Source organism: Bombus vosnesenskii, unplaced genomic scaffold (genome assembly GCF_011952255.1).
Source record: "Bombus vosnesenskii isolate JDL3184/JDL3185 unplaced genomic scaffold, Bvos_JDL3184-5_v1.1 scf7180000014105, whole genome shotgun sequence".
Classification (NCBI taxonomy): domain Eukaryota; kingdom Metazoa; phylum Arthropoda; class Insecta; order Hymenoptera; family Apidae; genus Bombus; species Bombus vosnesenskii.
Genome location: NW_022883371.1, coordinates 4,868,680 through 4,886,428, shown reverse-complemented (window position 1 = coordinate 4,886,428; position 17,749 = coordinate 4,868,680). Strand labels below are relative to the sequence as shown.

General features: G+C 34.0%; 2 protein-coding genes across 3 annotated transcripts; both read left to right on the top strand.

The window, feature by feature from the left end:
* Nucleotides 1–28: 28 nt before the first annotated feature.
* Nucleotides 29–2,689, top strand: LOC117239610 (survival of motor neuron-related-splicing factor 30). Of its 2 annotated transcripts, XM_033505324.1 has the most exons (6): nt 33–168; nt 290–513; nt 1,036–1,185; nt 1,458–1,463; nt 1,962–2,112; nt 2,187–2,689. In XM_033505324.1, the coding sequence occupies exons 1-6, from the start codon at nt 130–132 to the stop codon at nt 2,328–2,330; spliced, it is 714 nt and encodes a 237-aa protein (XP_033361215.1). In that variant the 5' UTR covers nt 33–129; the 3' UTR covers nt 2,331–2,689. The 2 variants fall into 2 exon arrangements, with proteins under 2 accessions (XP_033361217.1, XP_033361215.1); XM_033505326.1 differs by lacking the exon at nt 1,458–1,463 and having other exon boundaries at nt 29–168.
* Nucleotides 2,690–2,939: 250 nt separating this feature from the next.
* On the top strand, nt 2,940–6,599 carry LOC117239604 (solute carrier family 12 member 8). The gene is made up of 10 exons (XM_033505316.1): nt 2,940–3,663; nt 3,721–3,901; nt 3,984–4,129; nt 4,186–4,417; nt 4,505–4,706; nt 4,783–5,017; nt 5,096–5,416; nt 5,491–5,652; nt 5,721–5,899; nt 5,975–6,599. Exons 1-10 carry the CDS (start codon nt 3,466–3,468, stop codon nt 6,132–6,134), a joined length of 2,016 nt encoding a protein of 671 aa, XP_033361207.1. The 5' UTR covers nt 2,940–3,465; the 3' UTR covers nt 6,135–6,599.
* Nucleotides 6,600–17,749: the final 11,150 nt, after the last annotated feature.

Below are 17,749 nucleotides of genomic sequence, written 5' to 3'. Positions count from 1 at the left end.
TATATACATAGAGGGTAGGGTGGTTTGTAGTATTCGCTTTTGCTTGATTTTTTGACAGGAGTATTAAAAAGGGAAAGAACAGCTGTTGGACGTTATTTTCATCTTTGTTAAGATATTGTTGGTGTCGCCATGGATGATTTACAAAATTATAAGTTACAGCTTCAACAGGTACGGTTTTTGTTTTTTGTTTAACCTAATAAGAACGATGGGATGGCGAGTCCATTTTTGGCGATTCCTTCCTTGTTTACGACACTAGATGTTTAATGAATTTTGTGTTTTATCGTTTTAGGTGGAAGCGGCGCTTACCACGGACCCTACTAATGAAGAACTCTTGAAATTGAAAATTGATCTCGAGGAAGTAATAGAGCTGACACATGATTTAATTAAATCACAACAGCAGGAGAAAAGGCAAGCCAATGGCATGGATGCTAAAGATCCTATTTTACTTGCAGTTTTGGCCAATAAGTGGAAGATTGGTGATCAATGCATGGCACCCTGGAGCGAGGATGGCAAGTAAGTAATTTCATATATCTTTTTGATAAATTAGCAGTTATCTACAGTGGCTTTATGAATGTAATTTAAAGAATGTAACATAGATAAAAATTTGTTTTACCTATTAAATGTCATAACTATACTGTACACTTGTCTGCAATTATAGAAAATTTGGAAGTATAGAATTGCACAGAATGCATATAAGGTGCGAAAGTATATAAAATATCCAAAATATAGTGCTTCTTATAATATTTGATAAGTAAAACAATTTTGCACAAAGGTTCTACCTTTTAAATATATTCTGAAATATATAAAATAGTATAAAAATTTGTAATTCAATTATAAAAAATACCACACTTTAGGTATTTCATATATTTGTATGTATCATATGTATTCTGTACATTTTTGCTCCAAATTTCTCATAAATGCATACAAATCTATAGTAGCAATAAGATACAACAATCATGATTATATTGGTAAAATTTGAAACCAATCTGAAAATGTGTATACAATATCTTTTATTATTTCATTTACTTTTTTTAGATACTATGAGGCAACCATAGATGCAATAAGTGAAGATGGTGTTGTCAATATAACATTTAACGAATATAAAAACACAGATGTCACAATGCTTAGTCAATTAAAATCTGTAGCTAAAAGGCCAGCGTCAGATTGGGCGGATCAAAAGTCAAAGTGAGTTAACAATTATTTATTAACTTTATTTATTCATTATTAACATGATCTTCCCTTTACAATTTTGAGCACATATCAGCTTTCTTAAAGAACATTGTGGGATAAGTTTTACAAGAAATTATGATTACTAATAGCTCATTTTTCTCCTTATTCCTTTATCCCCAATTGGCAACAATATTCACTCCACTGTTTGGTCTGCTTCGATCTGAAATTCCGTTATTGTTCATTTGTCTTTTGGTGTCGCACTGTTCGTGTACATCGCCGGAACTCAGGAAAAGGTAACAAGAAATAACAGATTTTTGTTGGAATATTTTTTTATTTTTCTTACATACACATACACACACATACAAAAATACTATTACACATGATATTAAATAGTATATTAGTTTGAATTTGAGTATAATAATAATGTTTTTAGGACAAAGTTTTATAACAGCGAAGTTTAAGATAATATGTAATATTAATAATTGTAAGTAAAGTTTTAGCTGTATTTACATTAATTTGCATTAATCAGTTTCTAGGTGAATTAAAATTATTTCTATTTTATCATTATTCTTATAGAGATGGAACGATTTATTAGACTTTATATTTCATGAAGCAGTAGTAACCACTTATTTTTTTTACATATAATTCATTTTACAATAATCAATATTGCTAGAATTCATTACAGAATTCATTATTCATATTTTCTATTTTTAGCCAGAAATGTTATATGGAAACATCATGATAGATTTATCACTAGTGATTTCACGAATGATAAGTTTATTCATTTTCAGAAAAATGCAAGCTGCTGCAGTAGCAGGTTCAGATCCTAACAAACAAAGAGAATATCTGAAAAAAAAAAAACAAAGGAAACTTCAGCGATTTAAGGAACTTGAAGAAGAGCGCGAAATGGAGAAAAACAAATGGCTAGCATTTACAAATAAGGTACTTTTCATTTTTCAAATTGTTATCAAATTTCTTAATTATTAATTATTAATATACTATGTTTTTTAACGCAGTCTTCTAAGAAAGGTGTGATTAAAAAGAGTATATTTGCAACGCCAGAAAATGTAAATGGTCGAGTTGGAATTGGCACGTGTGGAGTAAGCGGTCGAGAAATGACTAAGTTCAGTAATGGTGAAAAATGGAGAAGAGGAGCATGAATACTATTGTAAATATGCAATTTATAATAATTCGCGAGATAGAACTATTGATTATTGTTATTATTCCGATAAATTTAAATTTCGAGGAAACTGAACAATTGTATGTTTTGTGTTATGAGAATGTTTCCGAGTGTGTGAATTGAAGAGAGTGTTTAGCGATATTTGTAGATTGTGCGTAGTCATTATGTTATGAACGGATAATGACCTCAAATAAATCCAGAAAGTATTTGGATTTTCTACCTTTATGAAGCAAATGGTTGTCGTGAATGAATGTATTTCTAGATTAATACATTTATGTGAGTATGATATTGTTTGTAACCTGTAATGGATACGAATAAATGTATATTTTAAAGTCAGACTATGCAATAATGTCCAAAATGTTTTATTAAACCCATTAACAGAACAAGATTATTTTACTTATATGATTAACTTTTATTTATATGGAATTTTATATTCGTTATCTTTTTATATTCGTTATCGTTTTATATTCGTTAAATAAATGACTCTGTATTCTAAAAAGAGTGATATACATATTTATTTAAATATGAATATTCGATCTAGTAGCGTCAGCGTCATAGTGCGTTATAGAGATGAACTAATCACTATGGTATATATTTATAGTTGATACCGTTAGAAAGGTAAAAAATGGTCGTTTTATCGTGGAACAACACGTCACCAGTATATATTGGTGATATATTTGAAGAGACAAAACTAACATAAGAGGTTGATAAATTTGAAAAGATGAATGTATTAAATTACTACGTTATTGTGAAGGCCTATGATAACTATCGTTTTGTTCAAAGCTCCTAAATCGAGCTCTAACCTATTTTAATAAAAATCGTCAATAAACACTAAGTACATTTGACGTTTCCGTTATGATAATAAAATAATTCGATGTTTATATTATTCAAGTTAAATCGGTTATTAAAAATCGTCCTTTCAAGGCATTAAATAAAATGTATTTTAACAAATAACGTAGACATGATTCTTAGGGAAAAACTTTTTATGTGCTTATCAGTTTATTATCTAAAATCTTCAGAAAATCGGAATTGATTGAAGGCAAGAAGACTGATTCAACTGTTAAACATAAGTAATTGTTATATAAAATAAATATTTTATTTGTATAAAAGAAGATATGGAGTCAAACGAAAGAAATCAATTGTCAAATGGAGATACTGCAAATAATAGTGATATCGATTGGTCTAGATATGGATTGCATAATAATGCAGAGTCTCAAAGAAATAATGAAGCACAAAGACATAATAGAGAATATGAAGAACTTGGTCCTGAAATGTATCAAACTGGAGCAAATGAATTGTTTGCTCAAGAATATGTAAGTGGTTAAGATAAGAGTATTTATCATTATATTCTTAAACTTCCTGCCTTTCAGAGTGCTGATCCTTGGTGGAAATCAAACTTTTTCATTTCTCAACCTGTATTATTTGGAACTTGGGATGGGGTTTTTACGTCTTGTCTAATTAATATTTTTGGAGTTATTGTCTTTTTAAGATCTGGGTGGATAGTAGGCCAAGCTGGTGTTCTTAATGCTGTTTTAATAATTTTGTGTACAGGTAATAACAATTGTATTTATATATATCAGTAATGATTAGATTTGAACATTTGAAGAATTTTAATATTTCATCATTATTTTAGTATGTATCGCATTAGTGACTGTATTGTCTGCTGTGGGAATATGTGAAAGATGTCGCGTAGAGAGTGGTGGAGTTTACTTTTTACTATCACATGTGTTAGGATCAAGATTTGGTGGATCTATTGGATTACTATATTGTTTTGGACAGGTGGGACAATTTGTATAACAATAATATTTAGAACATTACTTTAAAACCTTTTGTAGGCGGTGGGCTGTGCTCTAAATGTTCTAGGGTTTGGAGAATCTATGGCTGGTCTTGTGGGTTTAGAATCTACATGGGCAGAACGTGGTTTTGCTTGTACTGCTGTTATCTTGTTATCTGTTATTAATATTGCTGGTGTCAAGTGGGTCATAAAACTCCAATTTATTCTATTATTAATTCTATTGCTTGCTGGTGTAGACTTTATGGTTGGAAGTTTTACTCATGTGAATGTTGGTAAGAGCAATAGTCTATAGTTCATGATATTTTTATTGTTCTGACAAGTGTATAATTTTGTATATATGTTGTATGTATATATTATAGAGGCAGGTTTTGAAGGATGGTTATCAGGAAATTTAAAAAATAATACTTTTACCAACTATCAAGATGGATATAATTGGTTTACAGTTTTTGGTGTGTTCTTTCCCACAGTAACTGGCGTTTTAGCTGGTATTAATATGAGTGGAGATTTAAAACATCCATCTACCGATATTCCTAATGGAACATTGGCAGCTGTAGGGACTGGGTAAAAATCATAATTCAAAATTAAGTGTGTCATACTCATTGCAAGAACTTAATCATAATTGTGTATTTAATTTCAGAACCTTTTTGTATCTATGTTTCTCATTATTTCTCGCGGCAACTTGTACTCGAAAGGCACTACTTACGAACTTTATGATTGCATCAACAGTATCAGGGATTTCAGTATTGCTACTGGCAGGTCTTTATGTGTCATCATTTAGCAGTTGTTTGGGTGCAATGTATGGTACACCTCGAGTTCTTCAATCTATCGCTAGTCAAAACGTAATACCAGGAATCAGTTGTTTGCAAAGAGGGGTGAGCATGATTTTACAATTATACATTTTTTCTATTATTACGTGTGGTTATAACCATAAAATAATTATTACATTTTAGAAAGGACCAAACAAGGTACCCGTGTATGCAATGTTAGTTGTTGCCATTGTCACATTGACTTTCATTATTACCGGTCAAATTAACACACTTGCGCCAATTGTTACTATGCCTTTTCTCTTGACATATGCGTGCTTGGATTATGCATATTTCGCCCTTGCACAAACATTCGATATTCAACTGTCTCGTGAACAAAGATTTCGAACACAGTCCCCGACGTTTGATCACGATTATGACTCTGCAAGTAGAAATAATTCAATAACCGATATCGATAATGATCTCGATAACTTATTTCCTGAACGAATACGACATAAAAATCTTATCGTAAGTACAGGTAAATGTTTCATTAATTATTGTACGAAGAACAAAATAGAAAATATTGTATTTATTATTTTCAGAGAAATCCTAGCCTTTCTGAAAATAATATGTATATAGATTCTTCTCCAAGTATCGATGAAAATGCTAGCAGTACGGATAATTCAGAACGAAAAATTCATATCCATAATAAACTGGGAAATTGGTATAGTCCTTTGTGTAACAGATGGTTTTCATTATTAGGGGTAAATCTTTTTTATACATCATCAAACTTATGATTTAAGTATAATCATAACGTGAATTTCTTTTACAGTGTCTTATAAAATTATTCATCATGTTTCTTGTTCATTGGGGTTATGCTATTGCCAATATTGTTGTCGTTTTCCTTGTTTGGAGTTACATTGGTCATGCTAATCCTGCAGTTAAACCAGGTGTTTCGTCCGAATTTAAATTGCTTAAATGGCTGAAAACGTTGCTATTGAGAATAATGGGGTAATTTTTAACACTATTGTAATATTCTCTTGGCAAAACTATAATAATAAAAGAGGTATTGTCCACAAATTTTAGAAGAAAAGTTTATGATTACGAACAAATTGTGGTTACACCTGTGCATCCTGGTGTAGAAACTTGTTCGGCTCAATTAAACGAGGAAAATGAAGACTTTGCTGGAAGAAGAAGATACCATCAAACAGCCACAGTCACAGGACAATATGTCAATGTTGATTAAATATTGCACCCAGCAGGATTTTAGGGAAAAGTATTCAATGGAAATCAGATATGAGTCATTTGAAAAAGGAATTGTATAGGAATCATATTATCGTCGCATTTTAAAATAGGACGAAACGGAAAGAGAAGCGTTGCTTTAACACCCGCAACGTTATTGACCGCACAAAACTAGTCTAGCTAGGAATTAAGAATATTTCATATCTTAAATACAAGGAATTTTTTATAAAAATGTCACGTGATAGCCTTAACAGCACTAATAATCGAATAAGGAACAAGCACAAAATATGTCATTCCGAGCAACTGAGTAAAAGGACTATTTATATCAGTTTACTCGATGTATGTACATTAAACAGTTGAAATGCAATACTGCCAGAAGCATTTCTGAAATGGAGGGTCCATATATTCAGTGAATTATTTTAGGAACTATTTCTTGTGACGTGAGATTATTTATTCTTTATAGCCCTTATAATTTGGAATAAAATCATAATATTTTATGTATCATATGAAGGTACGAAGAAAACGATGCTGGATATCAAATCATTTATATTAAATACTTTGTAAATATGTAGTGATAACATATTTATATGCTATTTAACATTTTTATAAATGTCGCTACATAAATAAGTATGTTACTAATAAAATATACATATATATAGATCAATAATCAAAATATGAATCTTTATTTTTTGTCCCATTTTCTTTTTTTTTAAATGGATATGATGTGCAAAGAACATAGTATTGTATTATTGAATTATAAAATACTTTGGGTTTAAAGAAATTGAAATGAGAAATAAAATGTGCTATTAATTTTAAATTTTTGTAAACGTACTACTCTAATCCATTGCACGTATACAATTAATATTGGCGAGCTTTTATATTTTGCAAATTACATTATATTTACAAATTTTTTTGACATCATGTTGTCGTATATAAAATTATACTAATATATTTTACCACATATAAACAAAACAAAACAGTATTTACTGGAAATAATTGTTTGAATTCCACTACTTATTAAACTTTGATTAAAATGGACTTCCGGCTTGACATTGAATTGACTTGCATTGTGCTTGCAAAAATAGGAGTATTCGAAAGTTCGAACAGAATGTTTGATTATCTTGTGAAACTTAATTAAATATAAAATGTGTGTTCTTAATTATTTGTTACTTTATCTTTTCATAGTATTAGAGTCAGTACGCGTCATATTATACGCGAATATAGTTTCTATATTCATCCCTAGACTCATTCATTCGTGATCTGTAGTTCGTCGATGTAATGATCTCGCGTGGGAAAGTTTTCAAACTGAAAATATGCATTGCATCTACAGTTTATTTCTGCACAAACAGGTAAAAATCTTGATATTGCCGAACAATGTCGACATTGTCAACAATACTCAAACTTGCAAATGGGATTTATTTATAAACAATTTCATCTTTTAACGTTTTCAGAGTTTACGTTCGGGTTCTACTGTATATATATATAACTACTACAGTACACCGAAACGACTTTATGCTACCTTCTCTTGTGGTGATCTACGTCATACGTAAGTCTGTAAAATACATTTTCAACATTTTTATCATTTTTACCATTTCAAAACCAAATCAAGTCTATTTTTACATTATCATTAGATATTCAAATTCCAGATAAAATTGCTTTAATAATATATCATATAATATAATATTCATATGGAATATTAAAATAAGTTAATCAAATATTTCTTGACAAAAGAAGGAAGAAAATAGTGGTTCCCTCATCGCATGATATTCATCAATTAATATCGTGTATTCCAGGGAATATATCTCTTAGCGTAATTTTATAAAAATCGTTCCACTTATGCTTGCGCATGTACATCGGGCTATTAATCGCTCCAGATTCAGTAAGTACCGACAACCGGTTAAACTCGCGGCGAGAGCCTCGGAAGCTAGGAGGTTGGTGGTGATCTCGCGGCCAACCGCGATGGTTAACCCTCCTCCGCACGGCAGCCTCTTAGGTGGTTGTGTTAAAATCCTCCACGGCGTCAGAATGCGAGATAATTAGTTACACTATGTAAACCTGTATTTCTAATAACTGATTTTGACCATCGAAAATATTATATAGTGTTATTAATTTTCCAAGTATTGTTAAAGGTGTGAAGCATTTAATCCTTAACTGGTACAATTCTTTAATATTGTGATAAACTAATGATAAAAAAGGGCTCAAATTTTCGCTCACATTATAATAATGTGTTTATGGAATATTTAAAGACACAAAAGCGCACAGATTTACTTTTACGAAAATATAACGAACTATTTGATCATGATAATAGAATAATATTATTATTAGTTGCAAATAATTTTTATTATCAAGGACGTATGTTTTGTAAAGCTACTGAATGTTTACGACAATGGTTAAACATGGTATAACATAACATTTTATCACAATTAGCATTTGTCTTGGTTTCTTCGTTGAAGATTAGAAACTAAATTAGGTGCACTCAACTTTAAACCATTAACTTGTGCTGGAGTATTAATTATTGCAATATCTGAAGAACTGTTTTACGAGTAATCAATAAATAATTCAAAGAATATAAAAATACATACATTCAATATATATATTGAAATTGATATTCTTATAAAAATACAACGTACTTTAAGGTTTAAAGTGATAGGGTAATTGAGTTGCTTAATTCATTCGCAAAGGATACCAGGACAAAATAATATATACATCCTTGATTAGATAGATATTGCATAAAAAATGATTTTCTACACTTTTCTCAAGGACTATAAATAAACTTATGGATATAATCTAATAAATATCTCAATATTTTTACTTCGATCGCAATTTCAGTCTCTCCAAAGAAACATTATTCTTCTACAGTGAAACCAGCTTATTGCAACATTTCCTCGTAGCAAGATAAGTGGATCATAATTGCGGTAAATTAAAGTGTTCAAAGACATTTTCGATCGTGTACACATAGGAAAAACTTGTATTACGACACGACGCGTATGATATTTCTCTGCTCTAGAAGTATTACCGGAAATTTATTCAAAGAAGACATTGCGTATACATTGAGAAGGCAAGGTTCACATAAACGGGTCGTTTTATTCGAGTGCCGGTGGAAAAGCGAAAGGGCGAGTTCTTAACAAGTTGCAGAAACAGGAAGCCTTTTACTGGAGTAAAAAGTTCTCACCAACCTGGGACTCTGGCAAATCTGCAACCGGTGAAAACCGTCGACTTTGCCGGGAAGATCCGATTCCCTTCTCCATTGAAAAACCGCTTTTCAAAAATTTTTAATCCAAGGTTCAACGATCTGCGGATCATCTCCGGAAGCTATCTCACCCCTGACAATACTTTTCATCTTTAGATATCTATCTTGGACTTGTGATTGAATTGCGAATATCTCGATTCTGAGAGAATAGGAATCTTTTAAGCGTAACAGCAAAAAAAAATTGTTCTTCTTGGGATTGATTTAATCTCTCCGCGATAGATCTTTCTTTCAATGTATAATAATAATATAATAATAATATGAATGTAAGGTTTCTAATCTTTTTATAAATGCGTATCGCTAGAAACAAATTTTAAAAATTACAGTACCTCCAAGAAAGATATATTTCTTAAGTTACTGTTTTTCAATTTCAAGTTACTGTTATATATTCTTTTATTTCATTTCTCTAGTTTCTTCTTCTAGAATCGAGAAGACCGTACACGTTAGTGTTGAAAACAGACTTTCAGACGATAAGATTTTATAGTATTATGGTATCACATAGTATTATTATTTAACCTAATTATAAAGCATAACTTCTAAATAAGATATGTAGTTCCATTTATCATGAAACCGTAAATCACGATAGGCTTTAATAATATTAGAAAAATTGTAACAGTATATAGGAATCTTCCTAAAAGTTGTAACTTTTATTTGATTTTGAAACGTAATGCTTCACTAATCTTTCTAAAATGATAAACTGTTTTAGAGTATTTAAATATTCCATATAATTTCTTTTTTAATTTTGGATAGTTGGAATTATTCGAAGACATAGATCAACGATTACTTGTTTGTTGATATTCTATATATCTCGTTCGATTCTTGTTCGACGTTGCAAGAGAATAACATGGGAGTTCATGTAGAAGCTTTGTTTATACACACACACACGCGGTATATTATACACCTCACATTCCACCTATCGTCCAACCACTACATAGCCCATTCTTCTTCGAATCTTCCAAATTTCTCGAAAAATTTGTCTTAAAAACTATCTTTAAAAGTAGAAGAAATAATGCAGCCGATCGAATGTTCTTCTTACAAGTACAGAATTTTGTTACAATTTATAGAATCGTATAATGCAACTCTTACACTTACACTCATTTATCGTTCAACTCTGCTTTTCTTTGGATCTTCCAAATTTCCCCCCAAAAAGTTTGAAAAGAACTCCTATCTCCAAAAACAAAATCCTACAACTCATCCAACTTTCTCTCATCCAGTATATTCCATCACAACTTATACAATCGTACGATCCCTTCACACTCACCTGTTATTCGACTCCCATATACCCCGTCTGTCTTCGAATTTGTCAAATTTTCCACAAAAGTCTTTGGAGAACTAACTTATCTTGAAAGACAAAGCCCAGCATAGCGTAACACATCCAATTTTCCCTCACACAATCCGTACCATGACATAATCAATGATTGAATCATCCGAAAGTACCGAAAGTATTTTGCCTTTCTTCAAATCTTTCAAATCTTCCAAATATCTCAACAAATCCCAATAAACTTCAAGCACAACTAACACTTTGGCAACAAACAAGGCCCAGCACGCTGCAACCAATTGAATTTTTTCTCACCCAACATATTGTAGCGTAACGTGTACGATCATACAATCGATTCGAAAGCTACTACATAACTCTTGCGATTCAATCATTACACCTGATATACTTCACCTTCCTGCAAATCTGCTATATCCTCCAAATCCTCGAACACTTCAACCATAACCAACCTTTCGAACGAAAGCAATCTTCGTATTCACCTACGTATCATTAAACCCTCGTATATCCTGCGTTTTTTTCTTCGAATTTCACAATTTTCCTCCAAGAATTTGTAGACAGCCAACCCTTATCTTTAAAAAGAAAATTCAGCATTGCAACTGCAGCTGCAACCCGTACAATTCTCTCTCACTCGACATATTCCAACATAACTTCCAGCTATGATCACCCAATCGTTTGCAAGCTACTATATGCCACTTACGTTTCAATCATCACGCCCCATATATTTCGCCCCATATGCTTTCTTTCAAACCTGTTAGATTCTCCAAATATACAAAACAGTCCTCAAAAACTTCAACCATAAGCAACCTTGCAAACAAGACCCACTGCAATACTATTGTACAATCCGAGCCTCGCACTCGCCAGCGTGCCATTAAACCCTCGTGTATCTACCTTAGTTTCTCCTCGAATCTTCGAATCTTGCTCCAAAAATCTGAAGAGAGCCAACCTTTATCTTTAAAAACAAAAGCCAGCACGCCGCGACCCATCCAATTCTTTCTCATCCGGCGCACACCGCCACAACCCGGTACGATCAGAGCACCCTACCCCCGCGTATCCTCTCGAGATAAGAAGAAACTACTTCATCTCGTCCGGCGGCTTCTGTCGGGCGACTAGGTGTCAGGCCGACAGGATGGATAGGGGGATGGTACCGTAGGTGGAGGCGTACGGTGACGTCGGGTGACGGTTTCGAGTGGCGGCTAGGCGGGAGGGTTAAAAAGGGTGGTTGTTCGTCGACGCCGAGCGTCGAGCGGGGTGTCTGGTGGGGCGCAGAGGACGCACGGTGGGGCAAGGGGAGGCGGGGGTTGCCGGTGTTCGCCGGTGTGGGATCCTAGTCGGATGTCGGATCCGCGGTGGAAACTTCAGTACGCGATCAACCACCGACGTGTGTTTACGGTCGGAGCTCCAGCGGAAGCTGCGAGGCCTGGCTGCTGCGGGGGGTGAGAAATCTTTTGCTTCACACCTTTTTAATTCTGTTGAAAACGGCTCGGCCTTTTAACACGTTCATCGGCCATTCTCATCGCCATCGTCGCACTTTAATTTCGGACACGTTGTTATACAATTTGGCAAAAGTTTGACAAATTTGATCGTTTCTCAGTACACACGTATGAGTTAAGTGTTAGGTGTAGGCGAAATGATTTCTGTTCTTTGGACTTGTGAGAGTGAATGGTGGCATTCTCATTTTGGATACACTGTCGTATTTCGCAGAAAGGTTTCCTATCCCTCGAACAGTTGCAGGGAAAAGTTTGGTCAGTTGCTAAATGATATTATCCAGGTGGTTTAGCTCTGGTTCGGATTTCTGGATTTTTGCTTTTTTCGCAATCGTGAGAGTGATTGGTGAGTTGATATGGGTAAAGAAGGTAATGGATGGTGGAACGCGTAGAATCTGTTCGGAGGACACGTGGTCGTGGGCTTACGTACGAGCTTGCCTCGCGTTTAACGAGCTGCTCGTTAAAGCAGCCTTCGAACTGCGAATTTCACCGATGCCTACTACGTTCGTTCCCGATATGTGTTCCGGGTTGCCTGATGACGAAACTGATTCGTCGAGTGCAGAGTGAGTCAAGATGCACATTCCGGCTGGGAACAGTGAATAATTGGTTGGAACGTGGGTGTATTTGCTTCAAGTCCGTATGTGAACGTTTAATTGTTGGATCGTTGGTCGATTCATTCGTGTTAGTTGAGAATTTTTAATGTAAAAATTGGATCGTTAACTTTTGAGAAGGAACATTACTGTCATTATAATATTGTTAGGATTGTTATAGAACACATAGCGTTATAAGAGTTGTTTAATCGGCGCAGATTTGCCACGTGCATTTCGTGCGTTCTTCTTAAACTTCGCCTGATTCTGTTACTTTATTTATTCATTCATTTGTCAGCTGTTTTCTCATTTATTATCCTGTTTTTGGACTCTCGAAATTACATTATCGATTCGTTATTCCGTTTGTAGATATTTCTTCATTTACAAGACATCTTTCTCATATTTCGGCGACTAATTAATTTCGTCCGTTCTTTAATTTTGTTTTTAATTAAAATTAAGCAGAATATCTGAATTAACTAGCGGGCAGGCGGAAAGTAAAAACGATTGTATTAAACGAATAGTGAATATCATTCGTTTCAGCGAGTAGTTTTCATAAATCTGAAACAAGAACGCTAAGAAACTCATTCTGCACTTGGTCCATTTAAAGTTAAAACTTCTCCACGAAACCATCGAATACACTTTCAACGCGGAAAGTACAAGTTCATCCTGTTTATGCACATCCCTGTCACTTTTTATTCTTACGAGAAAACTTTTCGGGAAGTTGCTGCAAAGTTATGAAGTTCAGTGGCTGTTCAGGGTCAAGGCGTCGATATCGAGAATCCAGACGTCGTTCCACCGTTACCTTAACGATATTAAGTGTTACAGAATCTCGAAATTTTGTCGTGAAATCCTCGCTGTGTGATACACGGTGACTAGGAAGAATATTTCAATATCATATCATATGAAAATATTATTTTATTTGGACTGTGCGAAATTTCAAAATGTTTTCTACACACACGATATATTCACGAGAAGTTTTTACGAGCCATTGCATGTAATTAAAAAGTTATTATCGATTATCTCATCTTATACTGCAACATATTTTATTACCAAGCCAGATGATACTTTAGAGTTCATTTCTTTTCTATAAAAGATAACTTGAAAAATATATAATATGCTGATATACTATTGTAATGCGACTGTAAACAATCAATTTAGAGAAGTAAAATATTACTCGTCGGTTGTTCTTTTTATGATAAATACGAGTCAATCAGTGTCATGAGGATAGCACGAGTTTAGTAGGAAAATCTTCAGCGGCAGTTTCATATCATCGATCTTCATCCGGTAACGTCAGCGTGCACTATTTTTGGCGAGAATTTCCCGGAGAAAAGTTTGATTCCAATCTGTCATTTGGAACGAAGGAAATAGGTCAACTGAACTGTTTTCAAGAGGCTGTCTCTCGCGTGAAAATTCGCAGTACGTGGTAATCGTTTGAGGCTCTCGTGGAAAAGGGAGGATACGAGGGGTGGTAGAAAAAAAGAAGAAAGAAAAAAAAATACGATGAAATCACGCCTCCATTCGAGAATCGACTTCTTTTCAATTTGAAACTCGACCGTGAACGAGCTCTCCGCGAGAAGATATTTAACATTTTCATGAATTCCCCGATAATTGTCGCTACGAACGAGTGGTTGAAAGTCAAATCGAGTTTCTATTGTATGAAAATATCTAGCTTCATAATGTAATATACATCAAGTTGATTTGAATGAAGTTTTTCTCAGATATTGATTTATATCGATCGAGAAAGAGTAAAAGACTTTGTACTTTAATCCTATGGGGCTTGTAGTCTACTATCGAGACGATAGTTACAACGGCTGTGGAAGAAGTATTATTATTATGTGCATAAGAAACACGTAACCTTTATTATCCCAGGTCCTGTATGTAGAGGTTTGTTGGCCACTGTAGAGGATGATTGGTTTGTCGAATAACGAGATAACTTGCTGTTGAAAACCGTCAAGTATATTTAAAATGATAAATAAATTAACACAGACAATAATCACTCGTACTAACAGATAACTAATAACTAACTCGTACTAACTAATAAAATCGTTGATAACTCGTTGATAACTGATAGATACTGAACTCCTTACGATCGCGTCCGTTTATTTATACTGGTCGGGAGAGAGCCGAAAAATTCAAATTCGTCTTCGTTTGACGGTTGTACGTAGCGGTGACATTATTTTGCCCGGAGTTTATTTATTATTATATTATGTGTATCCTAACGATATTGCTACTCCGAAACAAAACAATAACATGATTTGAATTGTCCTGTAGCTCATGTGCCGTTACATGTATTTTATTTTTATAGTATCAAATTTTTTTAGTCATATGAGACTACCAAATGAGACTACTTCATAACATGTAATACGTTATACTTGTGTCTGATCAGTCTGCTAACTAACGTTTTTACGCACGTAAAGGCTGTAATAAATACAGTGCTATACTTTAAATACTTTTGTAGCTACTATGCATATATCGTGCAAGTATCGATGCAATATAAATATTGCAGGTTTTATTCCGGTTTCGAAATTCAGTGGCAGCAACATACATTCTAGACAGGGAAACAATTTTTACGTAACTTCCATGGAAGTTTAAACACTGCAATCAGTCGTATACGATATTTGGAAAGTAAAAAAATTTGAAATACCTTTTACGCCTGTACGTGACGGTTTACGAGCATTTTATGGGATGCTACGCCGCGAATAAACTTCTTATAGCTCGAAATAAAAATGGTCCCGGTATACGTATTTTTTTTTTTATCTTTTTTTACGAGAAATTCCAAAAACCATTCTCCCTATGCTGGGAGTTCGCTAAGCTGAAATTTCTGAATTATTGATCCGTCGTATCCTGTATGAACAGGATCCAGTAAAATATTCCATAAAATGGAAATGTACTTGTCTCTTAATCTTCCATCAAGGGAAAATCATTCGAAGTTTCCAGCGGTAGAATTTGTTTAAATCCAACTTCGTAGTATACAATTTTTTTCTCAGTTTTTCGAGTATAGTTAATTAGAGCCTGAAAAAGACTCCTTGTTTTCTTTTGTAGTAAATATTCTTAAGATCCTACGGCTGTTCTTTTTAGCATAAAAAATTTAATATCGTGATAATTATCTTCTTAACTAAGATTTCTACTCATTTTTTTCGGTTATATGCTAAGGAACCTATGAAAGTATTAAAAAGATATTGTTTATTCGTAGAAAATAATTTGTACAGGATAACTCCAATATTTTAAGGTAGACAAAAGACCTCTTAAACGTACAACGATCCAGAACAAAATAGTTTCCAATAAGAGAAAAGGTATAAAAAAATCTTGAAACGTTTCATAGTTCCAAACGATAGGAAACATATAAAACATTCAAAGATAAAAGATATCGAAACAACAGGGCTTGAAGAGAAAACGTTTGAGGGGTTAATGGATGAACAAACTTAAAGCAAAAGCCGAAAAGAATAGAAAAATAAATGTTATGAATTCCCAAATTAAAAAAAATAGGCTAGATAATTTCGCGATGAATATTGATTTCGATTTTGATTTTAAAGAGGATATTTTCTTATAGAAATTACTAGGAAAGTTACAAAGGGTAAACAAAGAAGATGTATGGCTTGTTTATAAATAGCATAATTTGTCACGATCGATTAATACCAAGGCTACTCATTATGATACACGTTGAATAATTATGGGATTTCTATAAGGATCCTTCTCGATCATTTCGTATACAGATAAATTTTGCTATTGAGCAAATTTTTTAAATTACAAAACCCAAAATAGTATTCTTATTTATCACGAATTATCCTCTTTATTCAATTAAATTCCCAATCTTCTCCATTTTTTCTTCGCTCTTCGCTCAAAAATTCCACATCTTCTTGATTTTCTTTTCTCATAAACCCATCCGAAAAATGACCAATCTTTTCTATCTTCCTTTTGCTCTTCGCTTAAAGAATTCTCAATTTCCTTCCATTTTTCGTTCGCTACTCGAATATTCGAAAGATCCCCGATCTTCATCATCTTCTCTTCGCTCTTCGTTCACGAAATTTCAAATCCTTCTTTCTTTACTCCTCACCGAGACGATCTTCTTCTAATTCACGCAAGTCGATACTTGCGCTACCAAAATTCAATTTCAGTGTCAAGGTGGCCGGTGATCAGATTGAGGTGGTTAAGGATTGGGTGGTTCGGGTGAGGGGAGGGCTGGGCGAACGCAGTAGCATTCGAAACTCCTTCGGGTAAGAACGCGAGGAACGCGGGTGGCTACGGGATGTGCAGTATCGCGGTGGTGGTGCCGGTTTGCGGTGGAACACACGTAACCAACACCAACGTTGCCGTTGGAGTGGCGTAAAAGTGGTGGTGACGTGGCCGTATCGTAGTGGTAGTAACACCGGTAGTGATAGTAGTAGTAATAGTAGTAGTAGTAGTAGTAATAGTAGTAGTACGATAGTGGGTACAACGGTATGTCTGGCGAGTTCATGAATGAGCGACCACTTCGCTTTCGCGCGAACGCTAATGGGCTTCCTTTCTCGCGCGCCGAACCGCCCCTCGTGTTTTTGTTACGCCGCCGGTCCCGAGCACCTGTTACCAGGATAACGAATCGCCCTTTCGATGATGCTCGGTGACGATGCTGCGTACAACCGACGATTAATTCTCTTTTTTTTTTTTTTTTTCGAAGGATAGCACTATTCGCGTGTTTTCATCGGCTTTGGAGAACTTGGGCGGATAAATAGGTACAATAATAAATGTTGAAAAATACCGAGAGAATTAGTCGTCCTGGTTCTTAACTAAGTCTATTTTTCACGAATAATTAATCGATGATGCACGTATGTCTCGTTGGTGTAAAGAATTGAAATTTGTGGTAATGCGATTTAGAAGGTTATATCCGCGTAATAATATTAAACTTGATAAATTTTGAATTAGGTTTTTTCTCGGTGTGGAAGGTAGTGGAGAGATAGAACAGTTAAGAACTATGACTCGCTTACTCGTGACGAGATGTATTTTAATTGTCGATAAGAATTATGCGAGGTGATGAACAATGATCGCTAG